This window comes from Aedes albopictus, chromosome 1 (assembly GCF_035046485.1).
Source record: "Aedes albopictus strain Foshan chromosome 1, AalbF5, whole genome shotgun sequence".
Taxonomy (NCBI): Eukaryota; Metazoa; Arthropoda; class Insecta; order Diptera; family Culicidae; genus Aedes; species Aedes albopictus.
This window is the reverse complement of record NC_085136.1, coordinates 164,137,000-164,156,257: the sequence shown is the minus strand read 5'-3', so window position 1 is coordinate 164,156,257 and position 19,258 is coordinate 164,137,000. Positions and strand designations below refer to the sequence as shown.

At 45.5% G+C, this 19,258-nt stretch overlaps 1 protein-coding gene across 1 annotated transcript in view; it reads left to right on the top strand.

Annotated features, from left to right (window-relative positions):
* LOC109431513 (uncharacterized) overlaps nucleotides 1-19,258 on the top strand; it is a 269,055-nt gene that overhangs the window by 205,429 nt on the left and 44,368 nt on the right. The window contains exon 2 of the mRNA XM_019707742.3: nucleotides 6,368-7,845. Within this exon, the coding sequence (XP_019563287.3) occupies nucleotides 6,616-7,845 (1,230 nt within the window). The 5' untranslated portion in view covers nucleotides 6,368-6,615. The remainder of the gene's footprint in view (nucleotides 1-6,367; nucleotides 7,846-19,258) is intronic.

Here is a 19,258-nt window from a genome sequence, read left to right as displayed (position 1 = left end):
AAGAGCAGAATGGCATTTTTTTTTGCAACGTTCCACGGTAAAGTGATGCTATTGGTGGCACTCTCAAGCGAATGGCAAAGAGAGCAAGTCTTGCTCGAGATTATGGAAATACCATAACTACTCCACGAGAGTTATATAACTGGGCAGTTGTACAGACAGATAAAAAATATAACTAAATTAAATTTCTGTTACGTATCCACTGAACAGTACATTAAAATGTCAGAAGATCTCGAAGAAATATATAATAACGCCAAAACAATACCAGGCACTCAGAAATTCCATAGTTTTTTGCCTATTCCTGGCGACAAAGTAAAAGCAAACAGGTATTCTAATTCAGAAGATGAACCAAAAATATTCAGTATGATCGGAAAAAAATAGAAAAGAACATGTTTGAAATTGGCTCTAAGACACATATATATATATATATATATATATATATATATATATATATATATATATATATATATATATATATATATATATATATATATATATATATATATATATATATATATATATATATATATATATATATATATATATATATATATATATATATATATATATATATATATATATATATATATATATATATATATATATATATATATATATATATATATATATATATATATATATATATATATATATATATATATATATATATATATATATATATATATATATATATATATATATATATATATTTGAAAAATTCATAATTATAAATAATTGTATATTTAAAAGTGCACTTCAATACATATTGCGATCAAACATTACATTTCCTAAGAAAATGCATTTGTAATATTTTGAAGTTTTTTATGTATAGGGAAACCCTTCCAAATGATTGAATAAATAACACAAAATCTTCTAGAAAATTGAGTTTCATTGGATTCTGGGATTGTTATGGCCTTCACTGGTTTTATTGTTGATAACAAAATACACTGAAAAAAAAATCATTCGAACAAGAAAAAGTTTTTGTTAGCAAAACTTTTTTTCCTTAAAAGTGCGCATCTTGTGATGTATGGACGGTTGGTAGGAAACATAATTACCTGTCTTGAGACAAAATTTCATCAAAATCAAAAATGGTGTTTTTTTTTAAATCAACTTTGAATTTTTAGAAATGATTTTTTTCAGTGTAGGGCTCATTTTGGATTTTTTCAGTATTTTTTTCTTAAAATTTGACTTATTTTGTGATAATCACCCATTCAACACTTTTTTGTAGGAGTAGTCATTTTTTGATTAAAAACATTTTAAAAAAATCCATAAAAAAAGTTTAGCCCTTTTCAAAAGTCAGTCGAGAAAAAAATAGAAAAATGAGTATGCAAAGTGGCTTATCTGGGCAAGGTCTACACACCAAGAAAGTTTCGTTGTAATCTGAGAGGGTGCTGCCAACATTTGTTCGAGTTGGCGCGAAATCCGTCAGCTCCTACAGAGCAATCTCCGGAGATGTTGAAGGGGATCTTCGAGGGATTTTTTATCTGCGCCATGATCCTAGTATTTGACCTCCTTTTATAGGACAGCCGGTGACTGAGGCTGGCGATAAGGAGAGGGTCACCGATGTGGAACTTGCGGAGATTGCAAAGTCCCTTAGCGTAGGAAAGGCCGCTTGAAAATAGCTATTGCAGAGGCTCCCGAGATCTTCAGGTCTGCTATGCAGAAATGCCTGGACCTGGGAGTTTTCCCAGATCAGCAGAGCCTGGTTCTATTGCCAATGGCGGGGAAACCGCCCGGAGACCCGTCGGCATATAGACCAATATGCATGATCGACAAGGCGGGGAAGGTACTCGAATAGATCATCCTCAATAAAATGTTGAGGCACACCACCGAGGGTGTAAATGGTTACTTCCAGGATCGAGTACCAGTTGACGATGTGGATGTGGGTCGGAAATACTGTCACATAACCTCAGGGGTCCCACAAGGTTCAATTCTGAGTTCGGTATTTTAGAATGTCATGTTCGATGAGGTGCTGGGGTTAGAGTTCCCGGTGGGAGTGAAGATCGTCGGCTTTACTGACGTCATTACGCTGGACGACTACGGTGAATCGATCGAAGAAGTGGAATTGATTACTGTCAACTCGATCGCGGTTGTGAAGGAGTGGATGAGATCCAGGAAACTGAAGTTGGCTCACCGCAAAACTGAGGTGGTGTTTGTGAACAACCGAAGGTCGGAGCAGCAAGTGGTGATCTGTGTAGGTGATTGCACTATCACTTCGAAGCGTCAAACACTTCCGAGTGAGGATCGACGATAAGCTTACCTTCGATAGCCACGTTGTTTACGCCTGCAATAGAGCCTCCACAGCTTTAGTGGCACTGTCCCGGACGATGTCCAATAGTTCTGCGGTGTATGCCAGCAAGCGCAAACTTCTGGCTAGTGTCGCTACGTCAATACTAAGGTAGGCGGATCAGCTTCAGGCAAAAGCTACCGTGGTTAGCTGAAAAGTACTTACAGTCTAATGTACTTGAGGGTAGCGCGCGCGTACCGTACCGTGTCACACTATACACTCTGCGTCATCACTGGTATTGTATCCTTATCAGGGAAGACATAGAGTGCTTCAAAATGCGCGGCACAAGAGGCATACGCAGGGCTGCCAGATTGGCCTCCATGGTCAAATGGCAGCACGCGTGGAATAGTTCCAGTAAAGGAAGGTGGACACACAGGCTGATCCCGAGGGTAGATAGTTGGGTTAACAGGTTCCATGGGGATGTAACATTCCAGCTAACTCAGGTCCTTTCAGGCCATGGTTGCTTCCGACAGTATCTACATCGTTTCGGTTATGCGTTTCTCTCAAATGTCCGGTTAGTGCAAGTTTAGAGGAAACGGTGGAATAAGTTTTGTTCGTGTGTCCGCGTTTTCGCACAATGCGTGACCGCATGCCACATGCGGGGAGGACACAACTCCACAGGGGCGAGTTCGGCTGGAATACCATTTCAACGGCTATCACCCACGTCGTCTTGGAACAACAGAGGAGGTGGCGCGTGAACTCGGAGAATGGCTAACACACACGCGATACGAGGTTCAGAGGCGGCTTCGTATACTGGTATCCTGCAGTCGAAATCGACCCTTACAGCGATTAAATGCCGGCGGAGGGGAAGTCCAGGTAGCGTTGCTGTCGTAGCGTCGGTCTACTGAGTTGAATCCGAGTCCGTAAGGGATCTCCGGTAAGGGCCGGGGCAGGTGCAGACCGTACTGTCAGCAACCTTCTGGTGCAGCTGATAGGGCCTGAAGGGTAGTAATACCGTTGCCTTCAGCAAATCAGATTTGGTTGAACGTAGGCATCAGTTCTTGATATCTGCAAAACAGTTGGGCGCGGTCGTGGAGTTTACCCTACCAGCCTTCCGAGGACAATGGTAGTGGTGAGGACCACTCGGGAAACTGGCTAAGCGCCAGCATGCTACCGTGATGGACTCTCCAAAGCGAGTTACTGTATGCAGGGTTGGGAACAAAATCGGCAAGCAAGCGTTAGATTGGAAACCAGCAGGACATCGTTGCAGAGGCAGGTCCAGAGGCTTATGGCGGCTCAGCCTCAACAAAGAAATAAAGCAAGTCGATAGAACTTTAACCTGGCCACAGATCAAGACGATGGCGGGCAATCGCCCAGCGTGTTCGTAGTTCACGGCTCATGTTATTGTCTGCCGTTACCAAGAAATCGAAGAAGACGAATTTCACCGCCACATCAAAGGTATCCTCGATTGTCGTAACACTGCTGCCACGGCTTGTTCTGTCTCGCTTGGTCTCACTTATCTCCGCCTACTAGTATGAGCTTTTTATTTTAGTCGTATGTGTAACCAGTGGTGTGTTGAAGTGTCCAAGATTTGTGAGATTATCGTGATTTTGTTTATCGTTGTGTTGTAATCTTGTACCAAGGAAGTCCTTAAATGTCTGAACTTGTACACTACCCAACACCCACTGTGATATAACGCAGCTATGAGTTCCGCTACTCACCACCAGACGTCGCAGAAGGACATGTTGGGCGGCCATAGTGGGTGGTGTAAAGGGGGCCATGATGGGGCGAAAATGATGGGCGGATTACAGCACGGTCGAAGGCTTGGAGAAGGAATCGCCATCGCTAACCCAGGCAATTACGTTGCATATCTCAAGAAAGCAAGACGTGAGCTCACCAAGCAAAAGCTAAGTTTTGAAACCATTCTGGAAGTAAAAGTGATTTTGTCATTTAATTCGAGCGAAAGTGCGAAGTGGAAGAAGCAATTGAGGAATATCATCCAGGTAATCCAAAGCCAATCCTTATTCTGACCACCCCCATCATTAACCGCCAAAAACCTCCCCAATAGAACCCCTGTGCTAAAGTTTAAAAGCCAGTGCTTACCTGCGAATAGCGCTGTGCCTACTTACCCGCGTATTCTTCCAAGTTTACCCGGAGGATTGCCGGAAGTACGCCTGAACCCTGCGAGAACCATTGGCCATTTTGAAAGCGTGTCCTGGAGTTCACGCGCTCAACCAACCGTCGTGACTCGGACTGGTCGAACGGCCGTCCAACCCAACGGAAGGCGACAGCGAAGGACACCGAAGGAGATACGAAGGAAAAGGTGAAGTAGCGGAGCGAGAAGAAGGGGCCCCCGACGACTGCGTAGAAGAAGGAAAAGTGAGGTAGGAGATAGCTAATAGGAAAGTGGGAGAAAGAGCAATCAATAAAGGTACCTAGTTTGTGTGTGTAGAAGCAAGAATTAAGTGGGTTTGTGATTAAGCAAAGTGTTTAAGTGTTTTCCTTGGCCGCGATAGTCAAGCGCGTACGCCGACCCTGAGGCAGTTGAAGGAAGGGGGTCTCACGAGTGCTGGGCAGGGATCGCCCACTAGTTACATATGATATCAATCAGATCCGATATTTTAAACGTATAACACTATTTTATATATTACATGAGGGCTCTGGAGCCCTATAAGACCCTAAAAAACATTATTCCATTTCAATGAGGAATCGAGTGGAGCTAAAGTTAATGGTCTGCAAGAACCATTAAAATACTCTTCATTGTGGTCATGTGGTCCAAAGAGATTGCTTGTGCTTCAATCATAACGATTATTACTGACAATCCCTCCGATTTTCTGCCCATCCACACCTATCCACACCTAGGTACTCGGCATGAGGATTTATCATTTAGGGATACTTTTTGCCCATAAAATGGTATAACGTTGGAAAGGGAATCCAACCCCATACCTCATTATTCTCCGCAACAGCGCCGTTGTTCGCCGCCGAGTAATTTGTTTCGTTCTCCACTTTTTCCCATTTTAATTGATTCCAAACCTTTGTATTTTTTTGAACAAAATTTTGCAACCCCCGTTGCGATAACGGTTTGTGTTGAGTCGGGGTAGGTACCGCAAAAATAACGCAGCGGTTATTTATAGAACCAGTAAGTCGGCGGCGGCGGCGGCGGCGGCTTTGAAGTCGCTTTGTACTGCCTTTGGGATTTCTAAGAAGCATCAAATAATGCGCTCGCTCCAGGCCTCTTCGAAGGGGGTGCCCCTATACAATGTAGTAGAGTAGTCGTCATCGGGGGCAGAAAGGCTCCTCCAGGGGATTGGACCGTAATGAAGCCATTTTTCCGGTGAAAATACCTTTACTTCTTTTGTGACTACAGCCTGTGAGTGCTAACTGCCCGAATTTGGGCCGTTGTGGGATTTCTGAAAATTAAATATAATAAGAAGTGGAAAAGACGATTAACGGGATGCTCCTTTTGACTGGAGAGGGTTCACCGATCGGCAGGTGTGCGGAGAAAAAGTGGTAAATAATGAGCAATAACAGTTTGGGTCAGGTGCAGTCAGTTACCGGTATGTAAAGTTTTGATATTGTGGATGGCAATAGCCATGAGGACGCAGGAAGCATTAACGAATGAACAAAGAAAATATTATCTGGAGCGGACCTGGTGTGATGGTTAGAATACTTGACTATCACGCCGAGGACCTGAGATCGAATCCCACTCCCGACGAACTCACAAAATGTGAGTTCTTCCTTCGGAAGGGAAGTAAAGCGTGGGCCCCGAGATGAACTAGCCTAGGGCCAAAAATCTCGTTAATACAGATAAAAAAAATATATCATCTGGGCTTTTTAGACACATAACATCAGACAAAGTTATCAGCAGAAATAAGAATGTTTAAGCTGCAGAAATCCATAGATGGTGTTAATCTATTTTGCTGTGATCTTTTCAGACAAATATGATTTATTTGTTGAATCTGGAATTCAAAAGAGCATTTAATATGTGATGATTGAAATGTCACTCACATTAAATTGCTTCCAAGCCATTTACGATAACGCAAATTGCTACCCTCAGTTTATTACAGAATGATGATAAGCTCCGGTTTATGTCATTTAACTACCACAATGTAATGTTAATTTTCATTTCCTCTGTCATTTCAGGAACCGCAACTTAATATCTTCGTGTGTCATATCCACCGAACCGAGGTAGCCATCAACTCCCATGCGGCCAAACACACAGTATCGAAGCAATTTTATCATCCCATCGCCGGTCGGCCGTAGACAACTTTAGTGCCATATGGAGATCCGAGCTGCCAAGAGACGATCTCCCAGTTTGTGTGTGATAAGCATAGCGTAGTTGTAATAATAGTTATAACCATAGTAATTATAATCGCTGTTTTGTGAAAATAATGAACATGTTCAAAATGTCCAGGGTGGCAGCATTCCAAAGCCGGTCCATGATGAGACATGTAATCATAAATGCGTCATGTTTGCTAATTATTTGCACGGCTGCCAGTGTCGGAGTGGGCAACCCAAGTGGCAAATTTCAATCGATTTCTGACACCGCTAGCGCCGGAAGCACACCAGACAATAAGCAGACACCCGCTGTGCAGCATAGAAATCGGATGCTCGAGCGAGAACTTTATGTCAATAGCCACGATAAAAGTTTATCTCCCGTAAAGTCTGATTACGATGTTAAGCACTTCCAGAGCAAACGTGACTCCCGGTTTAGTGCGAATGTGAGATGGAAGCGGAGTCCCAGGAACGCCAGTACAAACAGCCACTTCAATATTCTAAACTTATCCAACAAAAGTCTCACAGATGGCCAACGTTTATCCGAAGAGCTATCACAGTACAGCCACAGGCAGACCAAGTACGAAATTAGTCACTACTACAACCTCAGTGATATTAGTGCGTTAGACCTATCAAGAAATAACCTATCGGAGGAACTTCCGGAACTGGTGCAGAGAAACTTTTCCAGTTTGTCATGGCTGGACTTGTCAGAAAATAACCTCGCCACAGCAGTCGCACTGAAGATTCCCACCCTCAAATATTTGAATCTGTCGAGCAATCATATAAAGTCATTATCCACCACCCACCTGCAAGGACTGACTCGGTTGGATATTTCCTGCAATGCCATAACCAGTGATGCCACCCGTTCCTCCCTAATGCTCCGAAATCTGACCGATCTGGATCTCAGCTGCAACAAACTGGAAACCATAGACAAAAGTTTCTTCTTCCACACTCGCTCGCTGCACCGGCTAGATATCTCCGAAAACGTAATCAACCGACTGAATCGCTCCATTTTCTACAATCTTATCAACCTGGAGCATCTGAACCTCGCCGGAAATCGAATCGATGTTATTGAAAATGACACGTTCTCCTATCTGCCGAATCTGCAATTTCTGGACCTGTCGCGCAATGACATCGGACCGGGTTCCATCCGGGCGCTGCAGGGCATTCCGGCACTGATTGGCCTCTCGTTGGCGCAGAATGTGCGACTCGGTCCGGTCATGCACGAGTTTGTGGCATCGTGGAGCCTGAAAGAGCTGGACGCCAGCGGAACCGGACTGTGCCACATCCCAACGGCACTGGCGCAGTCGGTCAAATCGCTGAAACTGACCAATAATTTGCTGAGCGTAAGTATTTTTTGGCACTTGTTTCGTGTTGTGTGGGTTATCCGATATTGATTTGGTTTATGGCATTTCATGGCAACAACGGCAAGTGGGAAAATTCGCAGCAATGAATGTGCTTCATTGCACAATAGTTTTGAAAGTGACTGCAATCGTTGAACAGTGAAAAGCAACAACAATTCTGTGGATTCCAATTGCATTGGCTGCATGAGGGACAATCTATGTTTTGCAAGGATTATTTTGGATGTATTTGTAGTTCCTACTGAAACTGTTTATTTGCATTTTAAATGGATGGGCTCAGTGGCGTTATGGCTGCCGCTTCTGATTTTTATGCAGATGGTCCTGAGTTCTATCCTTGTTTCGTCCCTTTCCCTCTACTTTGTATTTTTCTATCCCCATATTCTCTTTCTTCTCTACATTCGCTTAAATATTTGTAGCTAACGCTTCATCCAGAAACAGGTTGAAAAAGCAATTTCCTTACCTTCCAATTTCGCAGCACAGTATAATCAATCATCTATCATATCACGCCTACATGTTATGTAACCAGCGAACTGTGCCACGCCTTCACAGTAATCCACTACATTTCGCCTAACAAACAGCATCCACGCACCATTGTGTGAACCCTCTGCCGCACACTTTACCCAAACACTCAGACATTCGCATGAACTTGGGCAGACGCAGTGGTAGCAGACGTAATTTTCGCCTCGAAACAGAAGCTCACCAACATTCACAAACGGAATGTCTAACAAACGTCTCAAGCAGCTATCGTTATCCTGCCCGATGCCTTCGGAGAATCACATCAATCTTCTCACATCTTTCTGGCACGGAAAGGCTGGGTATGCTTCGCAATACAGATCGCCCAGCAACTCTAAACCTTATCTCCTCGTGGTACCGGCCGGAAACTATGAGCAACCTTAGAGAAGATCAGGTAACCAACCCCGGTGAGAACTTTAGTCGTAGGCTGACAGGGAAGAGGGGGGGGGGTTGCGTCTGCAAACCTGAGCGTCTGTTCTCCAGGAGGAGTGGCTCACAACAGCGTCTGATCCCCATGTTAGGGGCGGCTGATCAACGTCCGAGTGCCAGGGAAGGGCTCTAAGCTCAACTGTGCACTATGGTTCTCCGGAAAGTAAGGGGTTGGTGTCAGGCCCTACGAGCCAGCCGTAAAACACCATTGTAACGGAAAATCAGCAACAGAATAACACGAACCGAGATCAACGGCAACGACCCCAGCGAACAAAAAGGACGTGCGACTGGAGACTCGGTACGTGGAACTGCCGATCTCTCAACTTCATTGGGAGCACCCACATACTCGCCGATCTACGGAAGGACCGCGGGTTCGGCATTGTCGCGCTGCAGGAGGTGTGTTGAACAGGATCCATGGAGCGGATGTTTAGAGGTAATCATACCATCTACCAAAGCAGCGGTAACACATGCAAGCTTGGAACAGTTTTCATCGTGATGGGCAGAGGCGCGTGATCGATTGTTGCCGATTGACGAAAGAATATGCAGGTTGAAGATCAAGGGCCGATTCTACAACTTCAGCAAAATAATCGTGCACAGCCCACACTCCGGATGAACTAATGATAACAAGGACGCATTTTACGCGTAGCTCGAACGCGAGTTCGACCGCTTTTTTTTATTTGTTTGTATTTATGTGTATTTTAACTTATGCTAATTCTACACTTTCAGTTCGACCGCTGCCCAAGCCACAACGTCAAGATTATAATAGGAGATCTAAACGCTCAGGTAGGCCAGGAGAAGGAATTCAGACCGACGATTAGAAAGTTCAGCGCCCACCAGCAGACGAACGAAAACGGCCTACGACTCATTGATACTGCCAAAAACATGGCCGTAGAGCTTGTTCACAAATGTCATAACGCTGGAGGGGGTGGGTGGGTGTCCTTCATGGTGTTACAGCTCGAACAAAATAAATTTTTCCCCATATAAACAGTGTTACGAAGGGGTGGCTGGGTGTTGAAAACGACCAATTTTAGCGTTATGACTTTTGTGAATAAATCCATAGGTAGCACCTTTTCCAACACAGCCTCCCTTATCGTTACACCTGGAGATCACCACAGCGGATGGAATCTTAAATCGACCACGTTCTGATTGACGGACGGCACTTCTCCGATTTTATCGACGTCAGGACCTATCGTGGCACCAACATCGACTTCGACCACTATCTGGTGATGGTCGGTCAAACTGCGCCCAAAACTTTCCTTCATCAACAATGTACGGTACCGGCGACCGCCACGGTACAACCTAGAGCGACTGAAGCAAACGGATGTCGCCTCAGCATACGCGCAGAATCTCGAGGCCGCGTTGTCGGACGAGGACGAGCTCGATGATGCCTCTCTAGAGGACTGCTGGAGTACAGAGAAAGCCGCCATCAACGACGCAGCCGAGAGCACCATCGGATACGTGGAACGGAATCGACGGAACGAATGGTTCGACGAAGAGTGCAGAACGGATTAGGAGGAGGAGAACGCAGCGCGGGCGGCATTGCTGCAGCAAGGGACCCGACAGAACGTGGAACGTTACTAGCAGAAGCGGAAACAGCAGACCCGCCTCTTTTGGGAGAAAAAAGCACCGCCTGGAAAAAGCGGAGTGCGAAGAAATGGAACTGCTGTGCCATTCCCAAGAAACACGGAAGTTCTACCAAAAGGATAAGGACGGAGGCCTCTTGACGAACGGACGTCCCAAGCAACACACATGGTTACAAAACAGTGACGGCCGCGTATGTAAGGGTTGCACAGAAGTCACTGTGACTTACTGTACAACCCTTACATACGCTGCCGTCACTGTTTTGTAACCAAGTGTGGTGCTTGGGGTGAGGTGATCGAAAGCTGGAAGCCGCACTTCAATCATCACCCGAATGGCGTGGAGAACGTAGGCACGGAAGACCACGGCAACGAAGGAAACGATGACACCAGTGCAGCGGAGGACGGAAATGAACCATCTCCCACGCTGAAGGAAGTTATGGATGCCATTCATCAGCTCAAAACTAACAAAGCAGCTTGTAAGGATGGTATCGCAGCTTTACTCATTAAAATGGGCCCAGAAAAGTTGGCCACCTGTCTGCACCGGCTGATAGTCCGGATCTGGGAAACCGAACAGGAGGAGTGGAAGAAAGGGGTAGTTTGCCCCATTCACAAGAAAGGCGACCACTCGGAATGTTGTCAGTCGACAACGGCCCAGATCATCACCTCCAGAAATGCCGTGAATACCCGGTTCCAAAGCATCATCCGTTCATCGACTTCAAACGACAGTATCGACCGCACAGACTCTATGTAAAATCATGGACGAAAACAGCTTTCCTGGGAAGCTGACTAAACTGATTAAAGCAACGATGGACGGTGTGCAAAACTGCGTAAGAGTTTGGGGTGAACTATCCAGTTCTTACGAATCTCGCCGGGGGCTTTTCGTGCTTTTCGGACGACATCACCAGAACATTAGGAACGGTGGCAGAACTGTACTGAAAGCGAAGCAGCAAAGGGCGGACTGTTGATGAATGCGTTTAAAATAAAGTACATGCTGGCAGGCGGAACCGAACACGACCGGGTTCGTTTAGGTAGTAGTGACGATAGACGGGAACACCTTCGAGGTGGTGAAGGAATTCGTCTATCTCGGATCCTTACAACAATGCTAGCCGTGAAATACGAAGGCGCATCATCAGTGGAAGTCGTGCCTGCTATTCTCCAGAAGAAGCTGCGGTCTGAAAAGGTTTACCCACGCACCAAGTGCACCATGTACAAGACGCTAATAAGACCGGTGGTCCTCTACGGACACGAAACATGGACCATGCTCGAGAAGGGCCTGCAAGCACTCGGAGTTTTCGAGCGACGCGTGTTAAGGACGATCTTCGGCGGTGTGCAGAAGAATGGTGTGTAGAGGAGAAAGATGAACTACGAGCTCTCTGCACTTTACGGCGAACCCAGCATCCAAAAGGTGGCCAAAGTCTGAAGAATACGTTGGGCTGGGCATGCTGCAAGAATGCCGGGCAACAACCGTGTGCCTCAACAATCTGTTGAGGATGATCTTTACGAGCACCTTCTCTGTATGCCTTCTCTATATGCCGACGAGTTTCCGGGTGGTTTCTCAGCCTTTGGCAATCAGGCTCTGCCACTTCCAAACCTCTAGAAAACTTCCTCGTTCAGGCATTTCTGCATAGCAGAACATAACATCCCGGAAACCTCTGCAATCAGTGATGGAATTACTCTCCTCATGAAGCAATTCGCGAGCGTAAAGCCAACACAAGGCTTACTCACGATTCGGAGAGTAAACAGTGTGTGAATTTACTCGCACCCGCTTGCTTCGTGAGTAAGAAGCAAAACAAAAACAGAAACACTCATGAGCTTTTATTCGTGAAGTACTAGTGGAGGTGCGGGAAGTGCATTTTGTTGTGGTTATAATAGCAAATCCAGTGATTATTCAACATAAACTTATGCTTTATGCTTCATTGTTCCTGAAAAGCAGTAGCACTGTCAGTCGTTAAAATGCGTTTTTCGTCAAAATGTAAAAAAACTCACGAAGCTTCGCGAACCACATGCGAGTGCTTGTGCGAGTATTCTCGGGCCCCTGTTGTTCACGAGTATGTTTGTTTTGGTTTGTGTCCGCTCAGCTGCAATCTTCATCATTTTCCATCCCTGTCTGCAATAGCTACCTGACCCGCCCTAAATTGTGGTTGTTGAGGACCTAACTATGGCCGCAACCCCTTGTTCCTTTCAATCTGGGACGGGTCGACCTTCCCAGCTTTCCGGGATGTCCGACTGCGGTCCGACTTACCGGCATTACTGCCAGTCGAGATCCGAAGATCAAGAACACCGTGTTTTCCATGTGAACCCACGTTATCGATCAAATTTCCTGGCAAGACTGCCTTTCAAGACCATAGATTAAGCCTCTACGAGAATATCGATCCCACTAGATAGCCCACACGCTACGAGCTGCATTGGCCAAACCTAGACACCAACATCATATGAGCATCTACGCCGTCAGCGAGCCCGAGAACGTCCATTGGAAGCCAGAGGAGCGCCCAAGCGAGGTCTGCCATATGTGGACTCCGCAACCTCTAGGATTGTATCCCTAGCTAGCCACTCAGACAGCTTCCCAAAGCCCCGAGAAAACCTACCAGCACCAATCAAGACAGCTTCTTGTACCACCGAGCCAGTCTTCATGTACTTCGATTAAGCCTACCAGCATCATCAGGGCGAACCGCCACAACCAGGCGACCCGGGACAGTACACCAACCCTCCAAATTACAAGAGGACCATAATGCACAGTCACAGTCATTCGAACGAAGAATAGCTGTTCTTATTTAACCTTCCGGCAGTCACGCGGTTGGCCACCACAGCCAGCGCCACGCTAATGCTGAATACAGAAGCGAGAATTTTTCAACGTGTTGTGCAAAATACAACAGCGCGATCACTCAAGGGTTAATCAGCAGCACTGTGCTTATTTAGCACATATGCTAAGGTTTATGTAGGAATAGATATTGGTACACAGAAAATAAAATATTGTTAAAATAGACATCCAGAAAGTGATTATGGATCAGTAGCAATTATTGAAATGTTAGGAAATTTTGAATATGCAACTGATAAGATCATTTCTATTTGGGCTTGTTCACAAATATCATAACGCTGGAGGGGGTGGGTGGGTGTCCTTCATGGTGTTACAGCCCGAACAAATAAAAATTTTCCCCATATAAATAATGTTACGAAGGGGTGGGTGGGTGTCAGGGAAGGCCAATTTTGGCGTTATGAAATTTGTGAATGAACCCTTGGTGTCCGGTATATAGGGTGTTCATAAATATTTATGCATACAATGTTGAAAAAGCTCGGTTACAGAAATCAGCAACAAGTTCATCGAATGATTCAAACTGTATTCACCATATGGCATTGAAATACGACTAGGTGGCACATTGTGACAAAAAGTTGCCCGGACAGCAAATCTTTCTCCGACTGAATGGCAATTAGTGGCTTCTGTTTTGCACCCCCCTTGGTGGTAAGCAAGAAAAGCAACACTCGAGCTCAACAGCCTCTTTATGGGGCCTGTTAAATCTCATCCGACACGATGTTTCCCAGCCGCATTCATTAAATTATCCGCGCGCCACGATGTTGCTCTCCTCAATACCTGGCGCGTTTGTGGTGGTGGTGGTTCTTATTCCAATTTGTCTCCACGTGAAGTCCAAATGGTGTGGTAGGTGTGCCGTCAAAGTGCCAGCTGTGCCTTACAATCGGGACCAAACCAAAACTGGCGGATGGGTGTGGATCATGTGGTGCGACGCAGCGTGCTTTTCCGCCGTTTAATAATGTCGTAAAACGCTTGAATACGTAATAGACCTGAGCTATACATTTGCTGGACTGCGACTCGATAGCGGCGGGCCGTGGGGCGTCGGCGACGGCAGCTGAGCAGCGGATGCGAAAAAGCAAAAGGATACAGGAAGGAAGCTACGGCGTGGAAATTGGCATTGACGTCTGTGAACATTAACTTTAGATTTGCCAGGGGGAGTTCCTATTCACAGTAAGGGCGTGTTACAGGTGAACAATTTACGACTGTATTCATGTGTCGCATCACTTCAATGCGGGCAGAATTAGTCAGTTCTTAGGTCACATTAATTTCAAGCCTTTTGTTGTACAAAATGGGTATGGATGAATGTGTCTCTGGGGATACATTCATAAGCTATGTATATACCATAAATGTAAACAATTATGCTGTTTTAAGAAGATAGCTGTTCCTGTTATTTGAAGTATTTTTTTAGGGTTGGTGAAGCACGTTTTTGAGATATTGATGAGCAATGTTCAATAATCATTCTTTAATCCCAGACATAAATATCAACAAATACTGGAGCACGCCTTTTCTCCTCGTCTACGTGATTGCATCTGAATAGTCATGGAGACGCATGGTTAATTCGCTTTTCGACTAATAGTGTGCACGGTAAATATTATAATACTCTATGTAATGCCTATAGGGAAACAGAATGGCATAGATGCTTCATTGCTATGATTTCAAAAGACGCATCCAATATCAAGTACAGACGGGTCTCCTATTAGACGCTGCCACCCACTTTACACCCATCGCGTTTTATAGGCTGTCTTCTAACCAATTTAGTTCATTTTTTGTAAGTGATGAGCCTATAGTAAGCACTATCCTGTCCCGACTCGCATAACAGTCCCATATGAATAGGAAACTCTAAGTTACCGCCGTAGAAAGAACTACCGGTCGAGAGTTGAACGACAGTTTTGTTTTTCAAAGTGTAATACAGGGTTACTATGATTAAATCCAGGTCCAAGCGCCTACTACTAACACCCCTCCTCGATTGGATCTGGTTATATTCCGATCATCCTCCGCAATGTCTCCAAACGTATTCGTTGAAGTGGCTTTGTGAGAATGTCGGCTAGCATTGTTTGATAACTTCTTTCTGCTGCAAATCTCGTACAAAGAAATACCGTACATCAATATGTTTGCTTCTGCGTTCGATCCGGTCACCTTCCACAAGTTTTATGCAGCTTTGATTATCCTCAAATACGATAATTGGTCCTGTGTCTTCTTCAGCGATTTCTTCAACAGTCGTTTCGTCCAACTCAGCTCTTGACAACCTTCTGCCAGGGAAATGAATTCCGCTTCAGTTGAACTCAAGGCTACGCTTGTCTGCTTTCTCGAGCCCCAAAGCGATGACACCTCCTCCGTACTTGATCGAATAACCGGAATTCGAGTTTCTGTCCCTGCAATCGCCAGCGTAGTCAGCATCAACGTACATACACAGTTTCTCCCGTGACATTCTTAGCTTTAGCTTGTGGTCTCTTGTGGCATATAAATATCGAAGAACCTTCTTCGCTTCATTCCAGTCATGCTGACTCGGTGAACTAGATTTCTGGGCCAGTAACGCTTAGGGATACATCCGGTCTAGTTTGCACTGCTATATACAGCAGACCCCCGATAAGACTGAGGTACTGCGAATTGATTGATAGTGGCTCTTTCTCCTCCTTCTGTTGAAGATAGCATGGGTCCATTGGCATCTTGGAGGGCATCGCATCTTGTAAATGGAAACGCTCAGTCAAATTGCGGATGTATGCATGTTGGTTTAGCTTGTACCCGTCGTCATCCTTCTCGACCGCGGTCCCAAGGAAACTTCGTATGTCGCCGAGATTTGTCACGGCGAAATTCTTCTCCAGTTGGTTGTAGATCGACTCGAATTCCTGTTCAGATGTTGTTACGATGATCATGTCGTCTACGTAAATAAGAATAAATTCTGTTACTCCTCCTGCAGTCTTCCGCTTGTACAAACATTGATCCGTCCGGCATTGCTTGAATCCTAGTTTCTTCAAAATTGAATCAACCGTCCGGTTCCAGACTCTCGCGGACTGCTTCAATCCGTATAAACTCCTCTTCAAACGACGAACTTTACGCTCGGATCCAGTAACGTATCCTTCGGGTTCTCGCATATGGATTGTTTCCTCCAGTTTTCCGTTGAGATATGCCGTTTTCACGTCCACATGCTTCACGAACATCTTTCTCTGGCTAGCAACAATGAACGGAAGGTAACTTGCTTGGCAACCGGCGCGAAAACTTCATCGTAATCCACGCCATACTTCTGCGTAAAGCCTTGTGCCGCGATCCTTGCTTTATACCGGACGACATTTCCCTTCTCGTCTACCTTGGTCTTGAATAACCACTTGCATCCAATCGCTTTCCTTCCAGCTGGTAGATCCACTAGGTCCCATGTGCAGTTCCTTTAGAAATGCTTCGTGTTCCTCATCCATGGCAGCTCTCCACAGCTGCGCATCGTTGCTATTCAATGCTTCTGTTGAAGTTCGGGGATCTCTGATGCACCGTACTGCTTTCAAACCATGATTCGGATGGGATCCCTCATTGATCTCTGGTTGCGGGTTCGCACGGCTGGTTGATGGTCGATCGAGTTGCGGGTTTGTACGACTGGTTGTTACTCGCGACGTATCTGTAATAGGGTACGACGATAGACCTTTGTTCGGTTAATAATAGTCATTATACTTGCCGGGGAATGCGCGCTCCCGTCCACTGCGCCTCAACACTGGTGACAACGGTGGATTTGAAGTTGTTCGTGGAGGGAGCGCCATTATAGTCACGTCACCAGAATCATCAGAACTATCTTCATGACTGCTTTCAGTTTGCTAGAAATACTGCGAAACTTCTGATTCTTGCAAATCTTCATTATCAGAATCGACTTGAATCACGTCATCATTATGTACCTGGTGTCCGCCTTCCTCAGCATTGGGTGGCTGCACAATGTCCGGGGTAGCAACAGGAATTTCTGCCAAATAGTCCAGACTTACGAAATTTCGAGTCCTTGTTTGGTTCGAAATGCTCGTTTCCTGCTTCTGACCTTCATACATTGATTCATGAATGAAAATGACGTAACGACTCTTGAATACAGCCTTCTTAACGGAATCATACAGCCGGTACGCTTTCGTGTCTTCTTCAAATCCAACGAAAATCGATTCTCTTGATTTGGCATCCCATTTCTTTCTCCGCTGTTTTGAAACGTGGGCCATGATCTTGGATCCGAACACGCGTATCTTGGATAGATCCGGCTTTCGACCAGACCACGCCTCTTCTGGGGTTTAATTCTGTCCCTTCGTTGGGGATCGGTTGACCAAATACGCAGCAGTTGCGACCGCCTCTACCCAGAAGGATTTGGGTAACTTCGCCTCGAATAACATACAGCGCGCTCGTTCAACGATCGTGCAGTTGACACGCTCAGCCATACCGTTCTGTTCCGGGTTGTAGTCAGCCGACGTTTGGTGTCTGATGCCATGGTTCTTCAGTACGTTCTGAAACGCATTGTTAGTGCACTCCTTACCGTTGTCAGTTCTCAGAGTCTTCAATATTTCAATAACTTCGTCTTCAGATTTCCGTTCCAAGAAGTATATGAAAATTCGTCTTGTCTTGTCTTCAACGAAGGACATACATGGACGCCAGTTGCAATTACTGCTCCGCTCGGATTGATCACCTTCACACCATCTTTGTTGAAATGTACTTCATGGCCTCTACGAACAATCTGGCTCACTGATAACAGATTATTTGACATCTTCGGGATATACTTCACATTATTGACTACGATGGGAGATTCGTTCGGACAACACCTTGCTGCTAGCTTGACAACTCCAGATGCTTCGACCCATTGGCGTAGCTAGCTTTTTCTTTTATCTCACTCACTCTCCTAAATAAACAAACACGAGAAAGAGAAGGATGAAAAGGGGGCACGGGCCCCCTCTTGTATCCCGCTCTTTCTTGCGGCGTTTGTTTAGGAGAATGAGTGAGAAGAAAGAAAAAGCTAGCTACGCCAATGCTTCGACCTTCATTGGTGCCTTGTCTGCTGCTAGTACAGTTCCAGTTGCCGGTCGTTGATCCGTCAGTAACTTCTTGTCCTTGGTGAAGTGGTCTGCAGCTCCTGAGTCGAAGTACCGGGCATCGTTCTCTTCATCGTTGTTGGTGGACAATACCGTGCAGAATGCATTTCCTTTCTTCTTCCTGCAATCTTTCGCGATATGGCCGAATTTGTGACAGTGCTTGCATTTTGGTCCCTTAGGTGGCTCACGCTCAGCTGACCTCGGATAGGTTACGCCTTGCTTGCTTTGCCGATACGGGTGTGCGCATTTACCAACAAACGCCGTCTTGTTTTAATAACATCGCCAGTGATCGGGATACCGCAGTTCTCCAGTGTCATCAGCATGGGCTTGTACTCTTCAGGTAGACCAGCTAGGAGGAGGGTCCCAATCCACTCCTCGAATATCTTAAATCCAACCCCGCGTAGTAGGTGCGCTGTAGAGATGATTTTATTGACGTAGGAATCCATTGAATCGCATGATGAGAGACTTGTAGTGATGAGTTTCCTCAGCAAACCTACACGCCTGGTAAGCCCATTATCTTCAAAAGCGGCTTCCAGTTTTGCCCACACTTCGCGAGCCGTCTTCGCATCTTTAACCCTCGAGCAATCACGCTGTTGTATTTTGTACAACACGTTGAAAAAATCTCACTTTTTGTATTCAGCATTAGCGTAGTGCTGACGATGATTGCGAACCGCGCGAGTTACGCAAGGTTAACATGAACGTAGTTTACGGGATCCGCGAGCCTTACGGTCCTTGACTGCATCAACCACAGCGTGTCCTTCAGCTACAGGAGGGGACTTCACAACTTCCCACAGGTCCTCTAATTCCAGGAACGTTTCAACGGCGAAATTCCATGTTGTCCAGTTGTCCCGGCCGGTCAATCGCTCTATTGAAGGTAAACTGGAAAAACTATGACTGTAATGAGTCGCTTGAGGATTCTCTCTTCTTCAGACAGCTGCTTGGAAACCATCTCCCGTTCCACTTACTCCAGGGTTTGCGGTAAACATTTCCGTTACGTGAAAGTTTTGTAATCTGGGCTCAAAACCTCTTAGTTA